The sequence below is a fragment of the Canis lupus genome, chromosome 36 (genome assembly GCF_011100685.1).
Source record: "Canis lupus familiaris isolate Mischka breed German Shepherd chromosome 36, alternate assembly UU_Cfam_GSD_1.0, whole genome shotgun sequence".
NCBI lineage: Eukaryota > Metazoa > Chordata > Mammalia > Carnivora > Canidae > Canis > Canis lupus.
Window position 1 is genome coordinate 14,841,517 of NC_049257.1, and position 21,160 is coordinate 14,862,676.

General features: G+C 34.4%; 1 protein-coding gene across 7 annotated transcripts in view; it reads left to right on the top strand.

Moving 5' to 3' along the window:
- The window catches only part of UBR3 (ubiquitin protein ligase E3 component n-recognin 3), a 225,737-nt gene that overhangs the window by 36,695 nt on the left and 167,882 nt on the right, over window positions 1-21,160 (top strand). For 5 of the 7 annotated variants that reach the window (XM_038584782.1, XM_038584784.1, XM_038584785.1 and 2 more), the window contains exons 2-5: window positions 1,664-1,803; window positions 4,673-4,831; window positions 11,001-11,144; window positions 11,678-11,727. In XM_038584782.1, coding sequence (XP_038440710.1) covers window positions 1,664-1,803; window positions 4,673-4,831; window positions 11,001-11,144; window positions 11,678-11,727 — 493 coding nt within the window. The remainder of the gene's footprint in view (window positions 1-1,663; window positions 1,804-4,672; window positions 4,832-11,000; window positions 11,145-11,677; window positions 11,728-21,160) is intronic. The other 2 variants (XM_038584783.1, XM_038584788.1) reach the window with 1 other exon arrangement.

Here is a 21,160-nt window from a genome sequence, read left to right on the forward strand (position 1 = left end):
AAAATTATTGAATGAACTATTACCCAGTTCATAATTATATTTTCCTGATTGTCTAAAATAATACCTTTATAAAGTTGGTTTGTTAGAATCTTTTTACACATTATATTTATTGGGGCTCTCAAGCTTTTTTACCCCCAGAGTGGTCCTTCTACTTTTTCCTCTTGCTACTGAGAGGTGGCAGAAATTGAGTCCATTATCATATATAATGGTCTGCATTCATGCTTTGTCTATTTGCTTTTTTTGTGGTGTTTTTAACTTTTCCTTTAGTACTATACTACTTATAATTGGAAGTGAGCTCTAGAGACTTGGTGTCAAATTCAGCATGTTTGGTAAAAAAATATTTTTTTTTTTTTTTTTTTTTTGGTAAAAACACTTCCTAAATGGTGCTATGTTCTTCACAAGCATCATGGTGTCTGATTTTTACTCCTCATTTTACTAAGATTGATAAGGATGTGATCATTTGATCTCAAGTGGAAAATTTCCCCATAAGCCTTTCTCTATAAGGGTTCCATTGCATGGGTCGATTATTTCAGTAGATAACACAAAATGATAATTTTCTCGTTACTCACTTTTTATTTTAATAAAATTCATTGCTTTGGTTATTAGAAAACTTGAACATCTTTTCATGTTTACAGGCCATTCAGCAATTTTTCTGTGACTTCTTCATGACCTTGGGTGATTTTTCTATTGAATTGTTTTCTTCTTTTTTCTTTTTCTTATCCATTTTCAAGTGTTTATAAGCAAAGATACTAATTCTTTTTCTGTTTTACCTCTTATAAATATTTTTTTCAATTTTTAATTGTCTTCTGAATAGAAGCTTGACTTATATAGTCCATTTTTATCTTACATTTATGGCTTTTGGTTTAAAGTTTTACTTAGTTATGCCTTCTATACTTTGAGGTAATGGAGGGGGGATTGTTTTTTACCCTGGTAACTTTTTTCACTTTTGATATGTTGGAATATTGTATATGGTGTAAGATAAGAATAAGATTTACTTTCTGCATAACAATAATCAATTGTCCTAAAGCAATTTGTTGAAAGTCATCTTTTTATATATTTAGTGTGGTTATTTTGTATTGTCACGAAATATCTTATTTGTGATTATTTGTACATACAGAATAGTTTGCTTCATTTTTGTTCAGATTCACCAATCATACTTTAAAATAAGTATAAACAAGATTAGAAGGAATGTATGTACTTATGTGTACTGTATAAACTTTTAAAATAGACTTTAGGTATTTCTGTCACATACTCGCTAATATGATAAGTTAGAAATAGTTAAGGAATAGAAAATGTGAATTCTTAAGAAATGATCAATTTCTACTTAATGGTTTGTAAAGGGTAGAAGTAATAAAGTAATATGTGACAGTAATAAGTTGCAGCTAAAAAATACTAATTCCTGTGATGAGATTTTCTTTAGTATTCTAGTTGGCACCTATCTAGTATGGTCTTTTATTAGGAAGAAATCCCCCCTCAGCCACATTTTAGATTTAAAGACTGTTTAAAACTATAGTCTTTTAACTTGGTGCCTTAAAAATCATAGAGAAGTAATAAATCAGCTTTCATATTGGCCTGCTTTCTGTTTATAGATATTATATAAAGATATAATATGTTCCTGGTAGATTAGACATCACTGTTAATTTTTTTCTTTTTCATATTACAGGTTTTGCAAAAGGCATCAAATTAAATCAAGTTCAAATATTCCCTGTGTCCCCAAAGACTTATTGATGATGTCTGAATTTGTTCTTCCAAGATTTATTTTTTGTCTTATTCAGTACTTAAGAGAAGGCTATAATGAACCAGGTATGTTTAATCTACTCTTTGTTAGTACTCTTTTTTAAATTCCCAATTAACAGAGTTTACCATTAATAACAAGGTGAATTTTTTTCAGATAACATTTTTTTGCTTAACATGTTTTATGAGATGACTGAAATTACAGAGACTAAATAAAAGCGTATTTTAACTATACATCAATTATATAATCTCATAGATACCTTGGAGTAGGGCATAGTTTGGGACTTCCTGCTCCTGAGATCATAGATGTTTAGGATCAAACTTACATGGCCTTTTGCAAATGAGGAAATAATAATTTTATGGGGTTAAGGTGACTTTATTTATAATTATATTATAATAGAATTAAGTCCTGCCAGTGTGCGAAGATAAACTACCATTTTACCATCTTTCTCTTTCTCTCTCTCTCTCTTTTTTTTTTTTTTTGTAGATGTCTGTATTTTTATTCCCCTCAGTATATAGCAACTTATGAGAGACATTGCTCACTCCCATATTACAGATAGAATGTATGGGTGTAAGCATCATGATATAATTGAAAAGAAAAACCTACAAATTATATGCTTCTTGCCTTTTATGATTTAGTCACGATCTAGATTAATGTACTTCAGTTAAATATTTTGGATTTAGATATTGTCTGTTAAAGGTGTCAGTCTCATTTGACATTGTGAATTATACATACCAGTTAGTGTGGTATGAAACAAATTTATTAACGTTTTATGATCTTTTACCTTTCTGATGATACGTATATATTTATCATTTAAAGAACTACATTTACTTTTAGAGGTTTTGAGTTATTTACTGTAAATAATCTTAAATCCAATTGGAAACTATGGCTCACATTTTTATCTATTCCCCCATCATTGAAGTGTGAAGAAATACAAAGCAGCTTCATCATAATTAAAAGTACCATGTTATTTTTATTGTGAACAAACACTTATACTTCCTTATTTCTACATTTTAAGCAAAATATACAGTCCTTTGTTAACTGCTTCCTCTCCTCTCAGAGTATACGTCTTAAAATACAGGAAGAAATATTATTTTGATTCAGCCCCCACACTACTCTCTCTTTGGAATGAAGAAACTAGAGACCAGCTCGGTTATTCAGCTTGCCTTTGTGCTCTTTCTCATATACTAATTAATGAAGTTTTTGGCAATTTACATTTTGTATTATAAATGTCCTATTTTAGAAGGGTAATAAGTAGAAATCATTTATTATGAGAACTTTAAAGCCGTTAGTTTGATCAGTGTAATTCACACAAAAATGAATTGTTTATTTTTTCTTTAGTGACATTTAGCGGTTATAATAGGTAGATGATTTAAGTACATAGCTTTGATAATTATTTTTTGCCATTATCTGAAAATACAAAGGAGTGAATAGAAGCACTTTTTTGTCTTAAGATGAGAGTCATGAACTTAGGTTCATCAAATTTTCCTTTCTCTATTACCACTTATGCTCAACATTCATTTCTCTTTTCTGTGCAAGAAAAGTTAATACGTTACTTTGTGTAGAGATCACTGTTTAAAGGAAGAACTTGAAGTCATCTAATTTGAGGTAATAGAAGCTCGGAGATCTTGTTATTTCACAGATGCCTTGAGTTCCATTTCTCATTTCACCCTACAATCCTCAGATGAATGTTAGAGCTTATCTAGCAGCTTTACAAACCAAGAACAAGTGTTAAATATTTGCTATGTTACTACATAAGTCATTGGCGAGGATATAAAGATGAATAATATACAGTATTGGTTGTACACTAAGAAAGTAAGGTTTTTTTGGTTTGGTTCCCAGAACTCAGAATTATCTAGAATTTCATTCACAGATCATCTTTTAACTGGGTTGTGAGTTCCTTGGGAGTAGGAATTAGTTCTTATTTGGTTTTGCTTCCCAGTGCTTGTCATGTAGTAGATGCTTAATAAATGAAGTTGTTGTTCCCTTTCCTGGGCACACAGGCCCTCTGTTAGCTTCCTTATATGCATCCTTTTAGCCAGTTATGTTGGAACTCTGAATCTCATTATTCATTTCTTCCTTAAGACCTCAGTTTACTCCCCCTCTTAAATATTCTTTTTCAGTTGCTATGCAAATTTCTTTTCTCTTCTTCCAGCTCTGCTAGGCATTCTTTTCTGATATTTAAAAACTATTTTAGTAAAAACATTTATGTTTATGAAAACAGTTATTTTTCAATTTAGTTGCTTTGACCTCCAGCCAACATGAGTCTGTATTTTTAGAATATGATAGAGGATGGGTTATTTGCTACACAGGTTTAAATTTAGAACTGACGTAATTTTGTTCTAATATTCTTAGACTAGTCTCAATATTATTTGATTTCTGTTGTTTTATTTTAGGAAGCGATCTTAACTTTTTCTTAAACACGATCTAATTGTGAAATGATGTTATGATTACTTTTATATATTTAAAAATATAGGAACCTCAAATTGAATGCTTTTTAACCAAATTAAATGCTTAATATTATGAAGTTACCTCTTTTTCCCATCTACCTTTCCTCAGAGGATTGAATTCCTGAGCAAGCCTATTATTCTAGGCTGGGTGATGGGTGAATAACTGCTTTCCAAACAGAGTTCTTTCTTTTATTTTTAAAAATATTTTATTTATTTATTCATGAAAGACACAGAGAGGCGGAGACAGGCAGAGGGAGAAGCAGGCTCCCTCTAGGGAGCCCCATTCAGGACTCGATCCCAGGACTCTGGAATCACGCCCTGAAAAGGCAGGTGCTCAACCACTGAGTTTCAGGCATCCCTCCAGAGTTCTTATATTAATTTTTTTTATTATAAAATACTGTTACCCAAGTTGCTATAATTTTAAAAGAATAAAATATTGTTATTCTTAACAAAATACTTGAGAGGAAGTTAATTACATGTTTTTCAGCAGCTGATGTACCATCAGAAAAAGACCTTAACAAAGTCCTTCAGCTTTTGGAACCTCAAATTTCCTTTTTAGAAGATCTAACTAAAATGGGAGGAGCAATGCGGTCTGTTCTTACTCAGGTTTTGACAAACCAACAAAACTACAAAGATCTGACTTCTGGTAAGTAAAATATTAGAATAGCAGAAAGTTAAAATTTACTTATGTCACTGTAATCATAAGAAATTGTGTATTTTCAAACTTAATAAAATGTAGATTTTTTTTTTCATAGAGTGCTAAAGGTGGAGGTAATTAAAAGTACTTATTATTTTACGGATGAAGAAGCAGTCCTAGAAAAACTAATTGACCAGTTTAAGGCTTCACAATCAACTTATTTTGGAGTTTGCAGTAGAATTCAGTCTCTGCTAAGATTTGGTGTGACATATTCATAATTTTACTCCACCTCTCCTTCCTCAAACAGTAGCAAAACTACTACTATGCCTTCATTTTTGGCATTCTATACTTTTTGGTTGTGGCATAGGATTTTATAATAATGTAGGGTTTAAGTTATAAAATTGTCAAGTATGTTTGTCTATGATGTACTGTTATGTAAAATAGCTTAAAATTCTTCAGTTTAGCTCAATTTTATAGTACAACAGATACTTTAAATAGCATTATTTTTGTTGGCTCCTGAATAACATGTTTTAAAAATTGAAGTGTATTTTCTTTAGAGTGGTGAAATTTTCATGTGTATTGTGAACCATATGTTATTCAGAAATAGTCTATCTCACATTTATTTTTTAAATTTTTTTTAGATTTTATTTATTTATTCACAAGAGACACAGACACAGAGAGAGAGAGAGAGGCAGAGACACAGACACAGGCAGAGGGAGAAGCAGACTCCATGCAGGGAGCCTGATGTGGGACTCGATCCCGGATCCCTGGGATCATGCCCTGAGCTGAAGGCGGCACTGAACCGCTGAGCCACCTGGGCTGCCCAACATTTATTTTTTCAACAAATATTAAGTTCTATGTGCTTGATTTGGTGCTAGGTACTGGAGCTTGGGGTAGGGAATGCAAGTACTAACCCAGGTAATCAATCCTATTTCTGTCCTTATAAAGCTAAAGGTCTAGTGAGTAGGATGGTATTAATACAACTCCCAAACAAAAAAAAACATGTATAATTTATAGTAAATGATACGAATAAGGATAGGAAAAGTGTTTATGAAAGGGAGACTTGGTTTCACCGATGGGGAAGGTGATACTTAAACCTGATGGTTGAGAGAAAGTCATTTAGCTAGAGGGAGAGGGGAGTTGGTGGTAATGGGATGGAGTTATATCCAAGGTCGAGGACATCTGCTTTTGACTGCTGGACTAGGCTGTATGTCATAACATAGAACTGGAGAAATATGAGGCAGCTCTTATCAGGCATTGGACAAGAGGCAGTACAAGGCTATAAATCTTTGAGAGAAAAGAAGAGGCATGAGATGAACCTCACAATTGCTCAGAATCTCTGTCTAGGGATAACGTCCTGCCTGTGGTACAAGAGGTGGCACTGAAACAGTGTGGTGGTCTACCTGAGCTGAGGAGGTGGAGATCACAGTTTAGATTAACTGAAGCAGTTGGAAACTGGAATTGTTGGGGGTAGATACGAAAAGGTAGTGGGGCAGATTTATGGGGGAGCCCTGAAAGTGCTTGATTGAGGACAGATATATATTTACAGAATGAGACTCAGGCTTACTAGAGAGTGACTGCTATGGGTTAAACACAGAGTAGAAATATTAGAGGTTAAGCACTTTTCCGAGACATTGGAGTTTTCAGCTAACCAGACTGGAGACAACTTGTTAATACCCCAGACATCTAGTTAAGACAAAGTTTAGAGATTATTTCTGTCAATTTAGAGGGCCTTTTGAGAACCTTAGGCTTTCTATAGACCTGCCCTAATTTTTTTAATTTTTTAATTTTTATTTTTAGGGAAGGAGAGAGAGAGAAAGGCAAGGGGAAGGGACAAAGGGAGAGAGAGAGAGGGAGAAAGGGAGAGAGAGACAGAATCCCGGGCTGACTCCATGCCCAGCGCAGGGCCTGACATGGGGCTCAATCTGACAATCCTGAGGTCATAACCTGAGCCAAAATCAAGAGCTAGATGCCTAACCAACTAGGCTTCTGTACAGACCTGCCCTTTACAAACCTTTACCAAACCTCTGTGAGTGTTTAGGTGACAAGGCTGTTAATTGAATGGTCTTCTAGAGTTAAAATGAATACTCTTTCAAGGAAGATAATAGAATCCAGAATCTTCTATAATGTGATATTAGAACATTCAGCATACAATAAAAACTACTAAACATACAGGAAAATAAGAAATTATACCCTATAACCAAGAAATAAGATGGTCAATAGAAATTGACCTTGAAATGACCCAGATGTTGGATTTAGCAGATAAAGACATTAAAACAGCTATCATGGGGGCACCTGGGTGGCTCAGTTGGTTAAACATCTGACTTTTGATTTCCACAAAAGTCATGATCTAAGGGTTGTGGGTTTTTTTTTTTTTTTTAAGATTTTATTTATTTATTCATGAGAGATGAGAGATGAGAGACAGAGAGAGAAGCAGAGACACAGGCAGAGGGAGAAGCAGGTTCCATGGAGGGAGCCTGATGTGGGACTTAATCCTGGGACTCTAGGATCACACCCTGAGACAAAGGCAGACAGTCGCTGAGCCATGCAGGCATCCCTAGGGTTGTGTTAGGCTCTGTGTTAGGCTCCATACTGGGCATGGAGCCTGCTGAAAATTCTCGTTCTCCCTCTCCCCCTGTACTGTCTCCCTTTCTAAAAAAATAAAATAAAATAAAAAAGCGTGTACTATAAATATGTTCAAGAAATGAAAGGAGGATCTGTTCAAGTAAGTAAAAGTAAATATGATGTTAATGAGTGAAGAGATAAGGAATCTTAGCAAAGAAATATAAACAATAACAAGCAAATTCTAGAACTGAAAATTCATGTTGAGTGCAATAATTAAATTGAAAAAATTTACTGGATAGGCTTAGCAGCAGATTGGAGAGAATAGAAGAAAGACTTAGTGGATTTGAAGAAAGTTAATAGGTTATTCAATCTAGAAAACAGAAAACACAACAGAGTCTTAGGGATCTGTTAGTCAGAACCAGATGATTTAACATGCCTGTGATTGGAATCCCAGGAGGACAAGAGATTATGAATGTGACAGAAAAAAACATTTGAAAAAAATCATGACTAAAATTCTCCAAATGGGTGAAAAACATTGACTTATAGATGCAAGATGCTTAAGGAACCCCAAGCAGGATAAATATAAAAAATATCAATCACACCTAGACACCTCCTAGATTCCATGTTAAATATTTATGAGTGAGAATGAGCTTACTTTTTTTAAAAGAGATTTAAAAAAGTTGTAGTGTTGAAATAAAATGAATGTAGGGTGATAGTGGCACAAATAAGGTTACCACATCAGACTAGATCCATGGCTTTCATGGGCCATGTAATATTTTTTTTTTAAATATTTTATTTATTTATTAGAGAGAGAGAGAGCAAGAGAGAGATCAAGGCAGAGACACAGGCAGAGAGAGAAGCAGGCTCTATGCAGGGAGCCTGACTTGGGACTCGATCCCAGGTCTCCAGGATCAGGCCCTGGGCTGAAGGCGGCGCTAAACTGCTGAGCCACCTGGGCTGCCCGCCATGTAATATTTTATATCTTCTATCTTATCTTGAATGTATTGGGAAGTCATGGAAATATTTTAAGCGTTTCTTTTTTTTTTAAAGATTTTATTTATTTATTCATGACAGACACAGAGAGAGAGAGAGGCAGAGACACAGGCAGAGGGAGAAGCAGGCTCCATGTAGGGAGCTCGATGTAGGACTCGATCCCGGGACTCCAGGATCACACCCTGGGCTGAAGGCAGGCGCTAAACCACTGAGCCACCCAGGGATCCCGAAATATTTTAAGCTTAAGAGTGACGTGATCAGATAAGTGTTATAAAAATATGACTCGCTATTTTGCCAAAAAGAGATTGGAAGGGGCAAGAACAGAAAAGCTCAACTGAGGCCTAGGATAAAGATGATGGTAACTGGTATTCGAATTTTGGTGATAAAGCTGGAGAAAGATCAGATTATACCTGGTGGTCTGTTGTTTCTTCAAACCTTATTCAGAAAATCAGCGGTTGGAAGAAACCAGCAAGTTGTTCTTAATTATTATAAGAACGTATACTTTAGGAGTGATTTATGGTAATTGTCTTATTTCTACAATTCCTTTTTAATTATTTCTTGAAATAAAAAACAACACAACGAAATCCTTGGCTGACTTTTAGTGATGGAAATCACATTAAATTTTGGTTCAGAAGTTTAAAATTTGTAGTCTAGCTGCCCTTCTTATTACTGCTTGCTTATTCACTGACTAGCCATGTTTGTAAGCATCCATTTCTTTACTTTTAAAAATGGTGATTTTAGGGACACCTAGATGGCTCAGTCAGTTAAGGGTTCAACTCTTGATTTTGGCTCAGGTCATGATCTCAAGGTTGTGAGATTGAGCCCCCTGTTGGGCTCTGTGCTGGGGGTGGAGCCTGCTTAAGATTCTTTCTCTCCTTCCCACTCTGCCCCTACAGCCCCAGCACCCCCCCCAAACATACATGTTTGTTATACATTCATTTTTCTGAGGCTTGTTGTGAGGGTTGATAAAAAATATTTTGTTATTTAAAAAGTATTATAAACTTCATCTATCATGATTGAGATAAATACATGGCTTTTATTATTTAGGAGGCATTTAGTCATTTTTATATAGGATGCTTAGAAAGTATTTTTTATAAACAAGGTGTAATTTTTATTTATTTATTTATTTATTTTTATTTAATTTTATTTTTTTTAAAGATTTTATTTATTCATGAGAGACCGAGAGAGAGAGAGAGAGAGAGAGAGAAGCAGAGACACAGGCAGAGGGAGAAGCAGGCTCCATGCAGGAAGCCTGATGTGGGACTCGATTCCCGTCTCCAGGATCAGGCCCTGGGCTGAAGGCGGCGCTAAACTGCTGAGCCACCTGGGCTGCCCTGTAATTGTTTTTTAAACTAAGTGTAATTGTTTTTAATATTGGACTTAAATTGAAGGATAGATGTATTCCTGACTGTTTAATAAGTGTTTTCTTTTTTTTTTTTTTAAACCAGTTTGGAGAGACAGACATTTAAAAAACAAGCTGTTCTGTTGCAATTATTAGACTAGCAAAGAGAGGAAGTACAGAAAAACTCAACAAATACTAAAGAAGCTCATTTATATATTTTTATAATCAGAGAGCTTGAGACCTTAATTTAAGATATGTAATTGGCCTAGGAGGTATCAAATGCCATTGGAATTTGGCTTTCAGTCAGAATAGTTTTTATTTTTAAAGAATTCTCAAAATAAATAGTAATATTTCTTTTACTATTATTCTCTTCTCCATAAATGTATTAAAAAAGAAAACAAAAATTGGCAATAATTAAAAAGCTGCAATGCTAAGTGAAAGTTTAGGAGTATGTAATTCTGGAACCTAAGCTTTTTAAAAAAATTTTATTTATTCATGAGACACAGAGACAGGCAGAGACGCAGGCAGAGGGAGAAGCAGGCTCCATGCAGGGAGCCCCTTGTAAAATTATGCTTTTAATTCTTTAAATGTGATGGGAAAAGTTTGATAAATCAGGAATTAAGAGTAATCTCAGTTATAATATTTGAAAATTCCACTCAGGCATTATTTTATCCAGGAAGCCTTTCCTAAGTACTTTGCTTTGGGGAAGTTTACCTGCATAGTGTTATGAGAGCACAGATTGTCAAACCAAATGGTGACGTCTGCTATACAACTGCCTTTTACCATATTATCTGCCTTTCTCTACCATGAGTTTTCAAGTTTCTTGAAGCCAGGAATCATACTATTATTAAGTTCTGTACCTCCTGTGACTTGCATGTAATCTCTGACATATTTTAGATATTCACTTACCTAGTAGATTTTATTATTCATTATAAACATGCTCTGCAATATTGTCTGATGCTGTTTTATATTTATTTTGGGGCTCTACTGCCATTAGAATATTCAACTATATTATATATATATGTTAAAATATATGACAAAGTATAAGCTCATGTATATAAAATATAAAATATATAATTATTTTGTACATATAAAATTTATATAATATATAAAAATATGTATCAAATGACTTCTTTATATATACATATAGCTATTTTATATATAAATATGTAATACTTATATAAAAATACATATATATATTTATTAATTACTGAGATTGCTTTACTTATATTTTCAGTGGAATATTTTTTCTGATTTTAAATTTGTTTTAAATATTAGGTCTTGGAGAAAATGCTTGTGCAAAGAAAAGTCATGAAAAGTACCTTATAGCTTTGAAGAGCTCTGGACTTACATATCCTGAGGATAAACTTGTATATGGCATACAGGAGCCATCAGCTGGCACTAGCACTCTGGCAGTTCAAGGTTTGTGTATTTAATTTGAACAGTGGTAACTTTTCTGTAATAAAACAAAAAGACCTCAAACTTATTATTGAAGAAATTTAAATACTGTGTCAATCTTTGTAAGGAAAGTAATAAAAATGTAGAAGCAAGAAAGAATAGATTGGCCAAAGAAGAGAATGCATTTTTCTTAAATGGAATTCAGTTAGTTTATTAAGGTTCTATTTCTATCTTGTGAAAAAATTGGTATTTAAGAGTAGCCCAAAACTTTAGTATCTCAATATTTTAGGCAGCCATGGTTTAAAACTGAAAAGAAAGAAATCTGTCTGAAATACCATTTGGGATGATTGAATTTAGATTTTCACTAGAGATTTCCTCTGAAGTATAAACCTATTAGGCCTGAATTTATTAGATAAATGTTGAACTCGGCCAAGATAACTGTTGGAATGAGTTGTTTTAAAAACAAAACTTGGCTTTTTGTTTATGTCTCAAAATGGTTTTAAAGTAAGGCAATATGTAACAATTATGAAGGAAACTTTTTTTTTCCCTTTCTAAAGGATTTGCAGGTGCAACAGGAACTTTGGGACAACTAGATTCTTCAGATGAGGTGAGATTTAAAATTTTAAAACTTTTTGAAAATAGATTTTAAAAGTTTTAGAACTTTACAGATTTGTGGATATTAATTTAGTTTAAGTTCCTCATTTTGGAGACAAAGACACTGAAGCCTACAGTGGAATAACTTAGCCATCCAGGAGTACAGTTACTAGATTTTTACTACTTCTTTATAATTTATCTCTTTCTTCTGGGAGATAGAGATCTTTCCTAGGAAGATATCTCCACATTGACCCAAATCCTCATATATTCAATGAAATTGTTTTAAGAAATTTAGCTAAGTCTGGAACAATGTATTAAAAGAATATAAAAGGTAACTGCTTTTCCAATCTCATAATGTAAGTTTTACCTTACATGTTATACCTTACTTAAAAAAGCAATGTACTGGGAAGTAGACTGTCAGTTTGAAATTTCAACTTTTATAATATTTGTTAGACAAATAGTAATGTTTATTAAATATTTCTGATAAATCCTTTATAGCATTCCTAATTCTATTAGTATACAATCTATAAGGGAGAATTGCATTTTGCAAATATTTGTGTATAATCTTGATGCTTATGTAAATTTCATATTTTTGTCAAGTTTAATGATTACAATTTTAAAAACCAAATTGTTACATTAAAACATACTTTTTTAATGTAGCTTTTTTGAAAATGCATTTTGATAATATCACATGACCAAAGCAAAATATCCTCTTTTTGAAAATATGATTTATGTTATTGATGCCTTGTAATTGATTGAATGCCTTATATTTTAAACTTCCTAGTAGTATTTTTTGCCTCTAAAAAGGCTCCCACAAAATGCAACATTTTCTGGAGTTTCTTTTTGGACAAACAGTTTTGAAGAGTTTTCAACAAACTGGAGAGGAAGTTTCATATGCTGTTTGCAATTTTGGCTCTGAATTAGAGTGCCTGGGTTTGAAACTGGCTCCTGTACCATTTAATAGTGTGATTTTGGGCAAACGTTTTAGTTTCTTCATGCCTCAGTTTTCTCTTCTGGAAAATGGAGGTAATAATAATATTATTGCCAGGGATTATTGTGAGGATTGAATGAGTTTATATATGAAAGCACTTGGAGCACTAGTGCCTGGCATATTGTAAACATCATATATGTGTCTATTAAATAAATTAAAGTAAAATCATTAAAAAAATAAAATTACTAAAAAAAAATAAAATTACCTAAAATCATTAAAAAATACTATGATTAGCTAAAACTATTGTTTTTTTTAACTTCATAGAGTTACAAACAATGTTGCTATAATGATGAATGGGAAAAGTTAGTATTTAAAGTAGACTTAAAAATAGACTTTAAAAAATACAAATAAATGTTATTATTCATTATTTCAACTAAAATAGTATTAATTCCATTTTGAAGCTAGGGGAGGGGAGTGATGGAGGTAAGAATACCAATTCTTTATATGTCAGAGTGGAAGAAATTTAATAATAGACATCTGGTTTTATTTTATTTTTTTAGGATTTATGTATTTATTTTAGAGAGAGCATGCACACATGAACGAGTTGGGTGGTGGGGAAGGGTAGAGAATCCTTAAGCAGACTGACTCCCCACTGAGCCTGGAGGGGTATTCAAGGGGCTCGATCCTAGGACCCTAAGATCATGACCTGAGCTGAAATCAAGAGCTGCACACTTGACTGTCTGAGCCACCTGAGTGCCCCTAGACATTTTTTTTTCAGATTTTATTTATTTCTTTATAGAGGGAGAGAGACAGAATCTCAAGCAGATTCCACACCAAGCAAGGAGCCTGACACGTAGTTCAATCTCATGACTGTGAGATCATAACCTCAGCGGAAATCAAGAGTCAAATGCTTAACAACTGAGCCACCCAGACACCGCTAGACATGTGGTTTTAAATAACTTATTCTGCTTCATTATTATGTTTTTTTTTTTCATTATTATGTTTTTTAAGTGTGAGATGGGGGGGTGGCTGGGAGGAAGAGGGCAGAGGGAGAGGGAGAAAGAGAATCTTACCCAAGCTCTATGCTTATTGCAGAGCCCAGCGCAGAGCTCGATCTCACAAACCTGAGATCATGACCTGATCCAAAATCAAGTCGCTTAACTGACTGAACCACCCAGGCACCCCTATTCTGCTTTCCTTAAGGGCATTTTGTGGGGAAGCAGAATTGCCTCTCACAAGGCAAGATCTGGGAACACTTAGACGTTGAATATGAGTGGGTGCACAGGCACATTTTTTTGTTTAAAGCCAGCCAGACAGGAAAGGAGCCTTGTATCTGTTGTCAGTAAAAACTTAGAAAATGATTTTATAATGAAATGGTTTAGTGATGTTATAGAAGATTAGAAAAAAATAAACATCTTGATGTGATCTAGAACAATAAAAATCTATAGTTATGTTTGTTTATATTTCTGTGGTAGGTTAAAACCTTCATATTATTTTAGCATACTTAGCATTATGCATCTAATAGCTGTGATAACAATTTTACTTTATTGTCATGAGTTGAATCTGATTTCTGGGCATTTAGAAAGCTGATCTTCAACATAAATGCTTTCTCCTCTGTCTAGGAAAGAACCAATAGTCATTTTTGTCTTGGCCTAAACTCCCCGGATTACCTTTTAAATTGCTGGGGATTTTATGGTAGGGTGCTAGAAGGAAATCCTTTTTTTTTTTTTTTTCTTTTTTCTTTAAATGATTTAATTAATTAATTTAGAGAGTGAGCTGGGCAGGAGGGGGTAGTGGGAGAGGGGGAGAGAGAGAATCTTGAGCACACTCTGTGCTGAGCGCGCAGAGCCTGATGAGAGGTTCACTCTTATGACCCTGAGATCATGACCTGAGCTGAAACCAAGAGTTGGATGCTTAACTGATTGAACCACTCAGCATGCCTAGAAGGAAATCCTTTTGTGTGTGTGGGAGAGAAGTAATTTCTGTGTGGATATCAGAGGATTTTAAATATGGCTTTTCTGGGATCCCTGGATGGCACAGCAGTTTGGCGCCTGCCTTTGGCCCAGGGCGTGATCCTGGAGACCCGGGATCGAATCCCACGTCGGGCTCCCGGTGCATGGAGCCTGCTTCTCCCTCTGCCTGTGTCTCTGCCTCTCTCTCTCTCTCTGTGTGACTATCATAAATAAATAAAAATTAAAAAAAGATAAATATGGCTTTTCTGGGGCGTTTGGGTGGCTGAGTCGGTTAAACATCTCAGGTCATGATCCCAGTGTCCTGAGATTGAGCCCTCTTTGGGCTCCTTGCTCCACAGGGAGCCTACTTCTCCCTCTCCCTCTGTCAGCTGCTCTCCCTGCTTGTGCTCTCTGTCTAATAAATAAAATCTTAAAGAAAAAAAGAAATACGTTTTCTTTGTTCATTACTGTTGCTTTTAATCTTTCTTAGGTTTTTTTTGTTCTGTTCCTTCCTCTTGGATTCTTTGTTTCAGCAACTTTTGTATATAATATTTTTTATAATAATTTGTTCCGGGATCGCTGGGTGGCGCAGCGGTTTGGCGCCTGCCTTTGGCCCAGGGCATGATCCTGGAGACCCGGGATCGAATCCCACAACAGGCTACCGGTGGTGCATGGAGCCTGCTTCTCCCTCTGCCTATGTCTCTGCCTGTCTCTCTCTCTCTCTGTGACTATCATAAATAAATAAAAATTATTTTAAAAAAATTGTTCCTTAATTATGAGTATGTCTCAGTGTGAATATCATCTTACAAACTTTTTGATGGTGACAAGTTTAAAATACTTCATTTATCCTCAAAATACATCATTTTTTGAGAGTAGCTGAGAATTATTGTTAGGGCATGTGATACATATTTAACTTAACGTATTTAAAAATAGATTGCTCTTTGATTTTTAAAATCATTTTATAATTAAAATTTTAATATATTTAATATATTTAAAGGTACTTTTTATAATTTATAGATTTGTTATGTTTTCTAGTTGGAATAAAAATGGGGTCGTTGGGGTGTTTGAAAACTTAAGAATTTCTTAATTCTACTTAAGAATTTGAAGTAGAGTTGTTTAGCTCTACTTTAAGTAGAGCTAAACAAGAAGTCGTTTGAAGGGATACCTACTTTAGTTTTTTTTTTTTTTAAGATTTTACTTATTTGAGAGAGAGAGCAAGAGAGTGAGAGATCATGAGTGGAGGGGCACAGAGACTCAAGCTCCCTACTGAGCAGGGGACTCAGCACAGGGTTCAACATGGAGCTCAGTCCAGGACTCTGGGATCATGACCTGAGCCGAAGGCAGGTGCTTAACCAACGGAGCGGAGCTACCCAGGCGCCCCAATTTTAGTTTGTCTTAAAGAGAAACTTGAGCTTTTTAGAGTTAGTCAGACCTCAGTTTGAATTTTGTCTCATAATATTGCTGTGTTTTTTGCCAGGTTATTTAACTTATGAAAATCTATTTTCTCATGGAAAAATGATGATAATTCTGTTAGGATTAAATGGGATAATATATAATGTACATATAATGGATTAGACACAGATTATTATTATTATTATTTTTAAAGTATTTATTTATTTATTCATGAGAGACATGAAGAGAGAGAGGCAGAGACACAGGCAGAGGGAGAAGCAGGCTCCATGCAGGGGCCTGATGTGGGACTCGATCCCAGGACTCCGGGATCACGACCTGGGCTGAAGGAAGGCGCTCAACCGCTGAGCCACCCAGGTGTCCCTAGACACAGATTAGACTGCATAAGTGTTTTTCTCTTAGTACTTTATATGGGAGTGATTGAGATATTTGAGTTTTTGAGCTATTGTGGGTCATATTCTACATATTTCTACTCATCTTTCCAGAGGAAATAGTTTACTAAAACATGTTTTAAAACAATGAAGTTTATTTTTAAAAATTTAATTGAAATATTACCTAAGTAATGCACAAATACACTGTAGTTGTTTTGCCAGATAATTCAGATAAAATAAAAATCCTCTCTCTGCTCTCCTTAACACCAGCTCTTCTCTGGGTAACTACAGTTAATAGTTTCGATGTCCTTGATAGACCCTCTTCTGTGGAGTTAAATAACTATGTGTTTATACAAAAGTGTTGTGTGTATGTGTGTATTTGTGAATAAAGAATATTATGCCATTTTATGTTCTTTTATTTACTCCATAATGTGTTGTGCGGATCCATCTTTGTCAATACTTTTTTCTTTCCATTTGCTGTATAGTATTCTGAAATATGAATTAAACTCCAATTTACCTAATCATTTCCTTAATTTGCAGGGTTTTTTTTAATTGAAGGTTCAGTGCTTACATTTCTATTTGTGTATATGTGCAAATAGTTCTCTAAGATGTGGAATTGCTAGGTCACAGTATGCATATCTTGAATTTTAATAGATTATAAAATTTCTTTCTGGTTTTAAAAATCACATACATTTAAAATGAAAAGTATTGAAAATATAAAAATATGCAAAGATATAAAAAAAGTATGGAAAAGTATAAAAATGAAAGTATGGAAAAGTATAAAAGTAAAAACATAAAAATAAAAATGGCCATTACCTAGGGCTAATCATAGAAGGGTTTTAGTGATAAAGGAAATTTTCTGTTTTAAGATTGTGATCATATTTTTTTTATACAAAAACATATTCATTTATGATTTATTGATTTGTGTACCACTAGGTCTTTGCTTTTTTTTGTTTGTTTTTTTAAGATTTTATTTATTTAAGATAATGCGCACCCCAACACGAGGTGGAGGCAGGGGCAGAGGGAGATGGAGAAGCAGGCTCTCCACTGAGCAGGGAGCCCAACTTCAGGGCTTGATCCCCAGACCCTGGGTTCATGACCTGAGCTGAACACAGATGCCTAACTAACTAAGGCACCCAGGCACCCCAGCTTTTTGGTTGTGAACACATTTTCGAAATCTTGAGTTAGAAATAGAAAAATTACATACTACAACAAAAACAAATACGAGAATTAGGAGGAAGCAACTTGAAGGTTTTAAAAATTATGAATACTAGAGCTAAGACAGACCTTAGTATATGTGCTGCCGAAGCGAGCACCTAAGACAGACCTTAAATTTCATTTTGCCAAATTTCCAGGTGAAGAAGCTGAATTCCATGGAAATAACAGGATCACTCAAGCTAGTAAATTTCATTTACTACTTTGTGGTAGAGTGGGAAATGGACACTAGGTCTCTTACCTTGTTGGTTTAGAGTGCTTTCTGTAAAGGGAATAAGTGTTTATTACTATTGCTGTGCAGTGCAATGGTCCTAAGCTTTGTTCTTTAAAATTACCTTTTTATTCTCACAACTTTATGATTTAGGAATTTGGGGCCCACAGCTGGGCATTTCTCACTTGGGTACCTTCATGCAGTTCTAGTTAGTCTTTGGCTGCCACTGCAGTCCTCTAAGGCTCAGCTGAGGTGGAAATTTAAGGTGGCTTACTGACAGTACTGATTGTTGATTGCTTACTGTCCACAAGAGCTCATCTGGCTTTTGACCAGAGTAACTACAGGTGGCTTCTCCAGTATGGTGGTCTCAAGTTGTTGCATAGTTACTGGCTCTTGCAGATTGACTGTTGGAGAACAGAAACTGGAGAGTCTTTTTTGAGCTGTCCTTAGAAGTTACATAGTGTCACTTCCAACTGCATTTTATTCCTTGTGAATTGTGAAGGTGGGTGCAGATTCAGTGGGAGAGGACATAGATCCCCACCTCTAGAAGGAGGAGTGACAATTTGTAAACAAATTTTAAAACTTCTATAACCAAGATGTGGCCTTTGCCATTGTTTTTCCTGGATTCACCTGATACCCAAAACGATGACTAGTGATTATAGCTAACTAACATAACAACAATTGATGATAAATTTTTCCAGCTATTTAGTGACATTTTTTTGGTTGGAAAAACTATCACATGACAATGAAATAGCACTGCAATCAGAAATGGCTGTTGTAGGGTTTTAATTAAAATTAGAGTTTTCCTTAAATGTAATAGTTACTATTGTACATGAAGAAAATGAAAACTTAAATTTCAGATGTAAGATTTTTAAAAAAAATATTTATTTATTCATGAGAGAGAGAGAGGCAGAGACAGGCAGAGGGAGGAGCAGGCTCCATGCAGGAAGCCTGATGTGGGACTCAATCCCGGGACTCCATGATCACACCCTGAGCCAAAGGCAGATGCTCAACCGCTGAGCCACCCAGGCATCCCAAGATTTTTTTTTTTTTTTAAGTTGATCTTTACCTTTTGAACTTTCTTTTTAACTCTGTAAAGGAGAAAGTTGATGAAGGGATAAGATAGAGAATGATAGAAGAGTACCTAGATGTAGATGTTCTTGAATAAATATATATTTATGCCATTTAAAAATGTCATTAAGGCTTTTAAAGCTGTATTGATATTTTTATAACTTTTTATATTTTTGCAACTATAGGCACAAATAGTATGTTTGCTTTTAGTATTAATATTTGAAATTTAATGAAAACCTGGGTATGGTTAAGGATGGTAGTTTCTACACCCTTACCCTACAGGCCCATGGGATTATTGAGCTAACTCTTTTCATGATTTCTTTTTTTTTTTTCTTAAAAAAAATTTTTTTTTTTATTTATTTGAAAGAGAGAATGCACACAAGTCGGGGGAACAGCAGAGGGAGAGGAAGAACAGGCCCTCTGCTGAGCAGGGAGCCTGATATAGGGCTAGATCTCAGGACCCTGGGATCGTGACCTGAGCTGAAGGCAGACACTTAACCAACTGAGCCACCCAGATACCCCTGTGATTTCATTCTTATAATTTAACAAATGATATAAAAAGGATGAGAAGAGGGCCGTTACATCTTAATTACTACTGTAGAGAAGTGATTATAACAATTAAAAAATGTTGTAAGAATTTAGAATTGGAGAGACCCTAGAGGTAATCTATTCTTTCACTTTGTTTTAAAAAAGAAGAAATAGATTTGAAACTATAAAAACAAGATTTCTATTTGTAAAGAGTTTTATTTGAATGAGGGCACATACTGCAGTCTGCTTAATTTTATTCATACAAGTTGTGTCAGATATTTGTCCTCACTGTCCCTAGTACATTATGTACTCAGCAGTGCTATTTATACACATGACATTCTTCATACTACTACTTCTTATTCTTTTTTTGTATAGCTCATATGAAATAGGAGTAGAAAATGTTGTTTGTGTTGTATGGAACCAAAAAGAAAATAAGCACTTTGTAAATACTTTACAAAGTATTTTCAGATTTATAGTTATATATTATATAATATATATAATAATATATATATTATATATAATATAATATATATTTATATTAATTTTTTGTTTAGATTTATTTATAACCATCAGGTAGTTCAAAAGAAAATTATCTCTAGTATTATATGTATATTTTTCTAATTAGAGAAATAGGATTTTTTTTTAAAAGATTTATTTATTTATTTATGATAGACATGGAGAGAGAGAGAGAGAGAGAGAGAGAGAGGCAGAGACACAGGCAGAGGGAGAAGCAGACTCCATGCTGGGAGCCCGACGTGGGACTCCAGGATCGCGCCCTGGGCCAAAGGCAGGCGCTAAACCGCTGAGCCGCTGAGCCACCCAGGGATCCCCGAAATAGGATCTTTTAAATCAATATAACTTTTTAAGAAAAGATTATATTCACTATGGCCATTACCATACCAATGTCCATTTATCTGTGTGTCATTAATTTCTGTGACACTGATGTACTTAGCTGTTAATACAAATGAAACATTTAAGACACTTTTCCCTGTGTGAAACTGTAAAAATATGAATGTCCATTGTGCAAAAATTGAAAAATAGAAAAAAGGATAAAAAAGAAACATTTACCTTCAGCCATTATTGAAATTAGAAGTTACAGTTGCTTTTCATAAATCAAGGATAAAGGAAAAGTTAGTTTTATTTTTGGAGGTATAAGACTTAATTCTAATTATAAATTATATTAATGGTTAAGAATGGGGTAGGGAATCATAGAAACTTTTGGCAGGAGGGTCTTAGAAATGTCTAATGTATTTCTTTTCCAGTGCAAGAATTGATTTTACAGTATTTCTGACAGTTGGTAAGCCTTTTCATAAACACTTCGAACAATAGGGAATTTACCTAGTTTCTGAGGCAACTTGTTCTTTTGTTTGATAGCTCTAATAGGACATTCTTCTTAATGCTATGTAAAATATTGTAATTTTCACCCATTTCTTATTTTTTTCTTTAGAAAGATTTATTAAGAGATTTATTTATTTAAAAAATTTTATTTATTTTTTCATGAGAGATACAAAGAGAGAGAGAGAGGCAGAGACATAGAGGGAGAAGCAGGCTCCCTGCAGGGAACCTGATGCAGGATTCCATCCCTGGACCCCGGGATCATGATCTGAGCCGAAGGCAGTCACTCAACCACTGAACCACGCGAGGCATCCCAAATTTATATTTATTTTTAAAGATGTATTTATTTATTAGAAAGAGTGCATGCATACACCAGGGGGGAAGGTAGGGGGAAGGGAGCAGCACACTCCCCACTGAGCAGG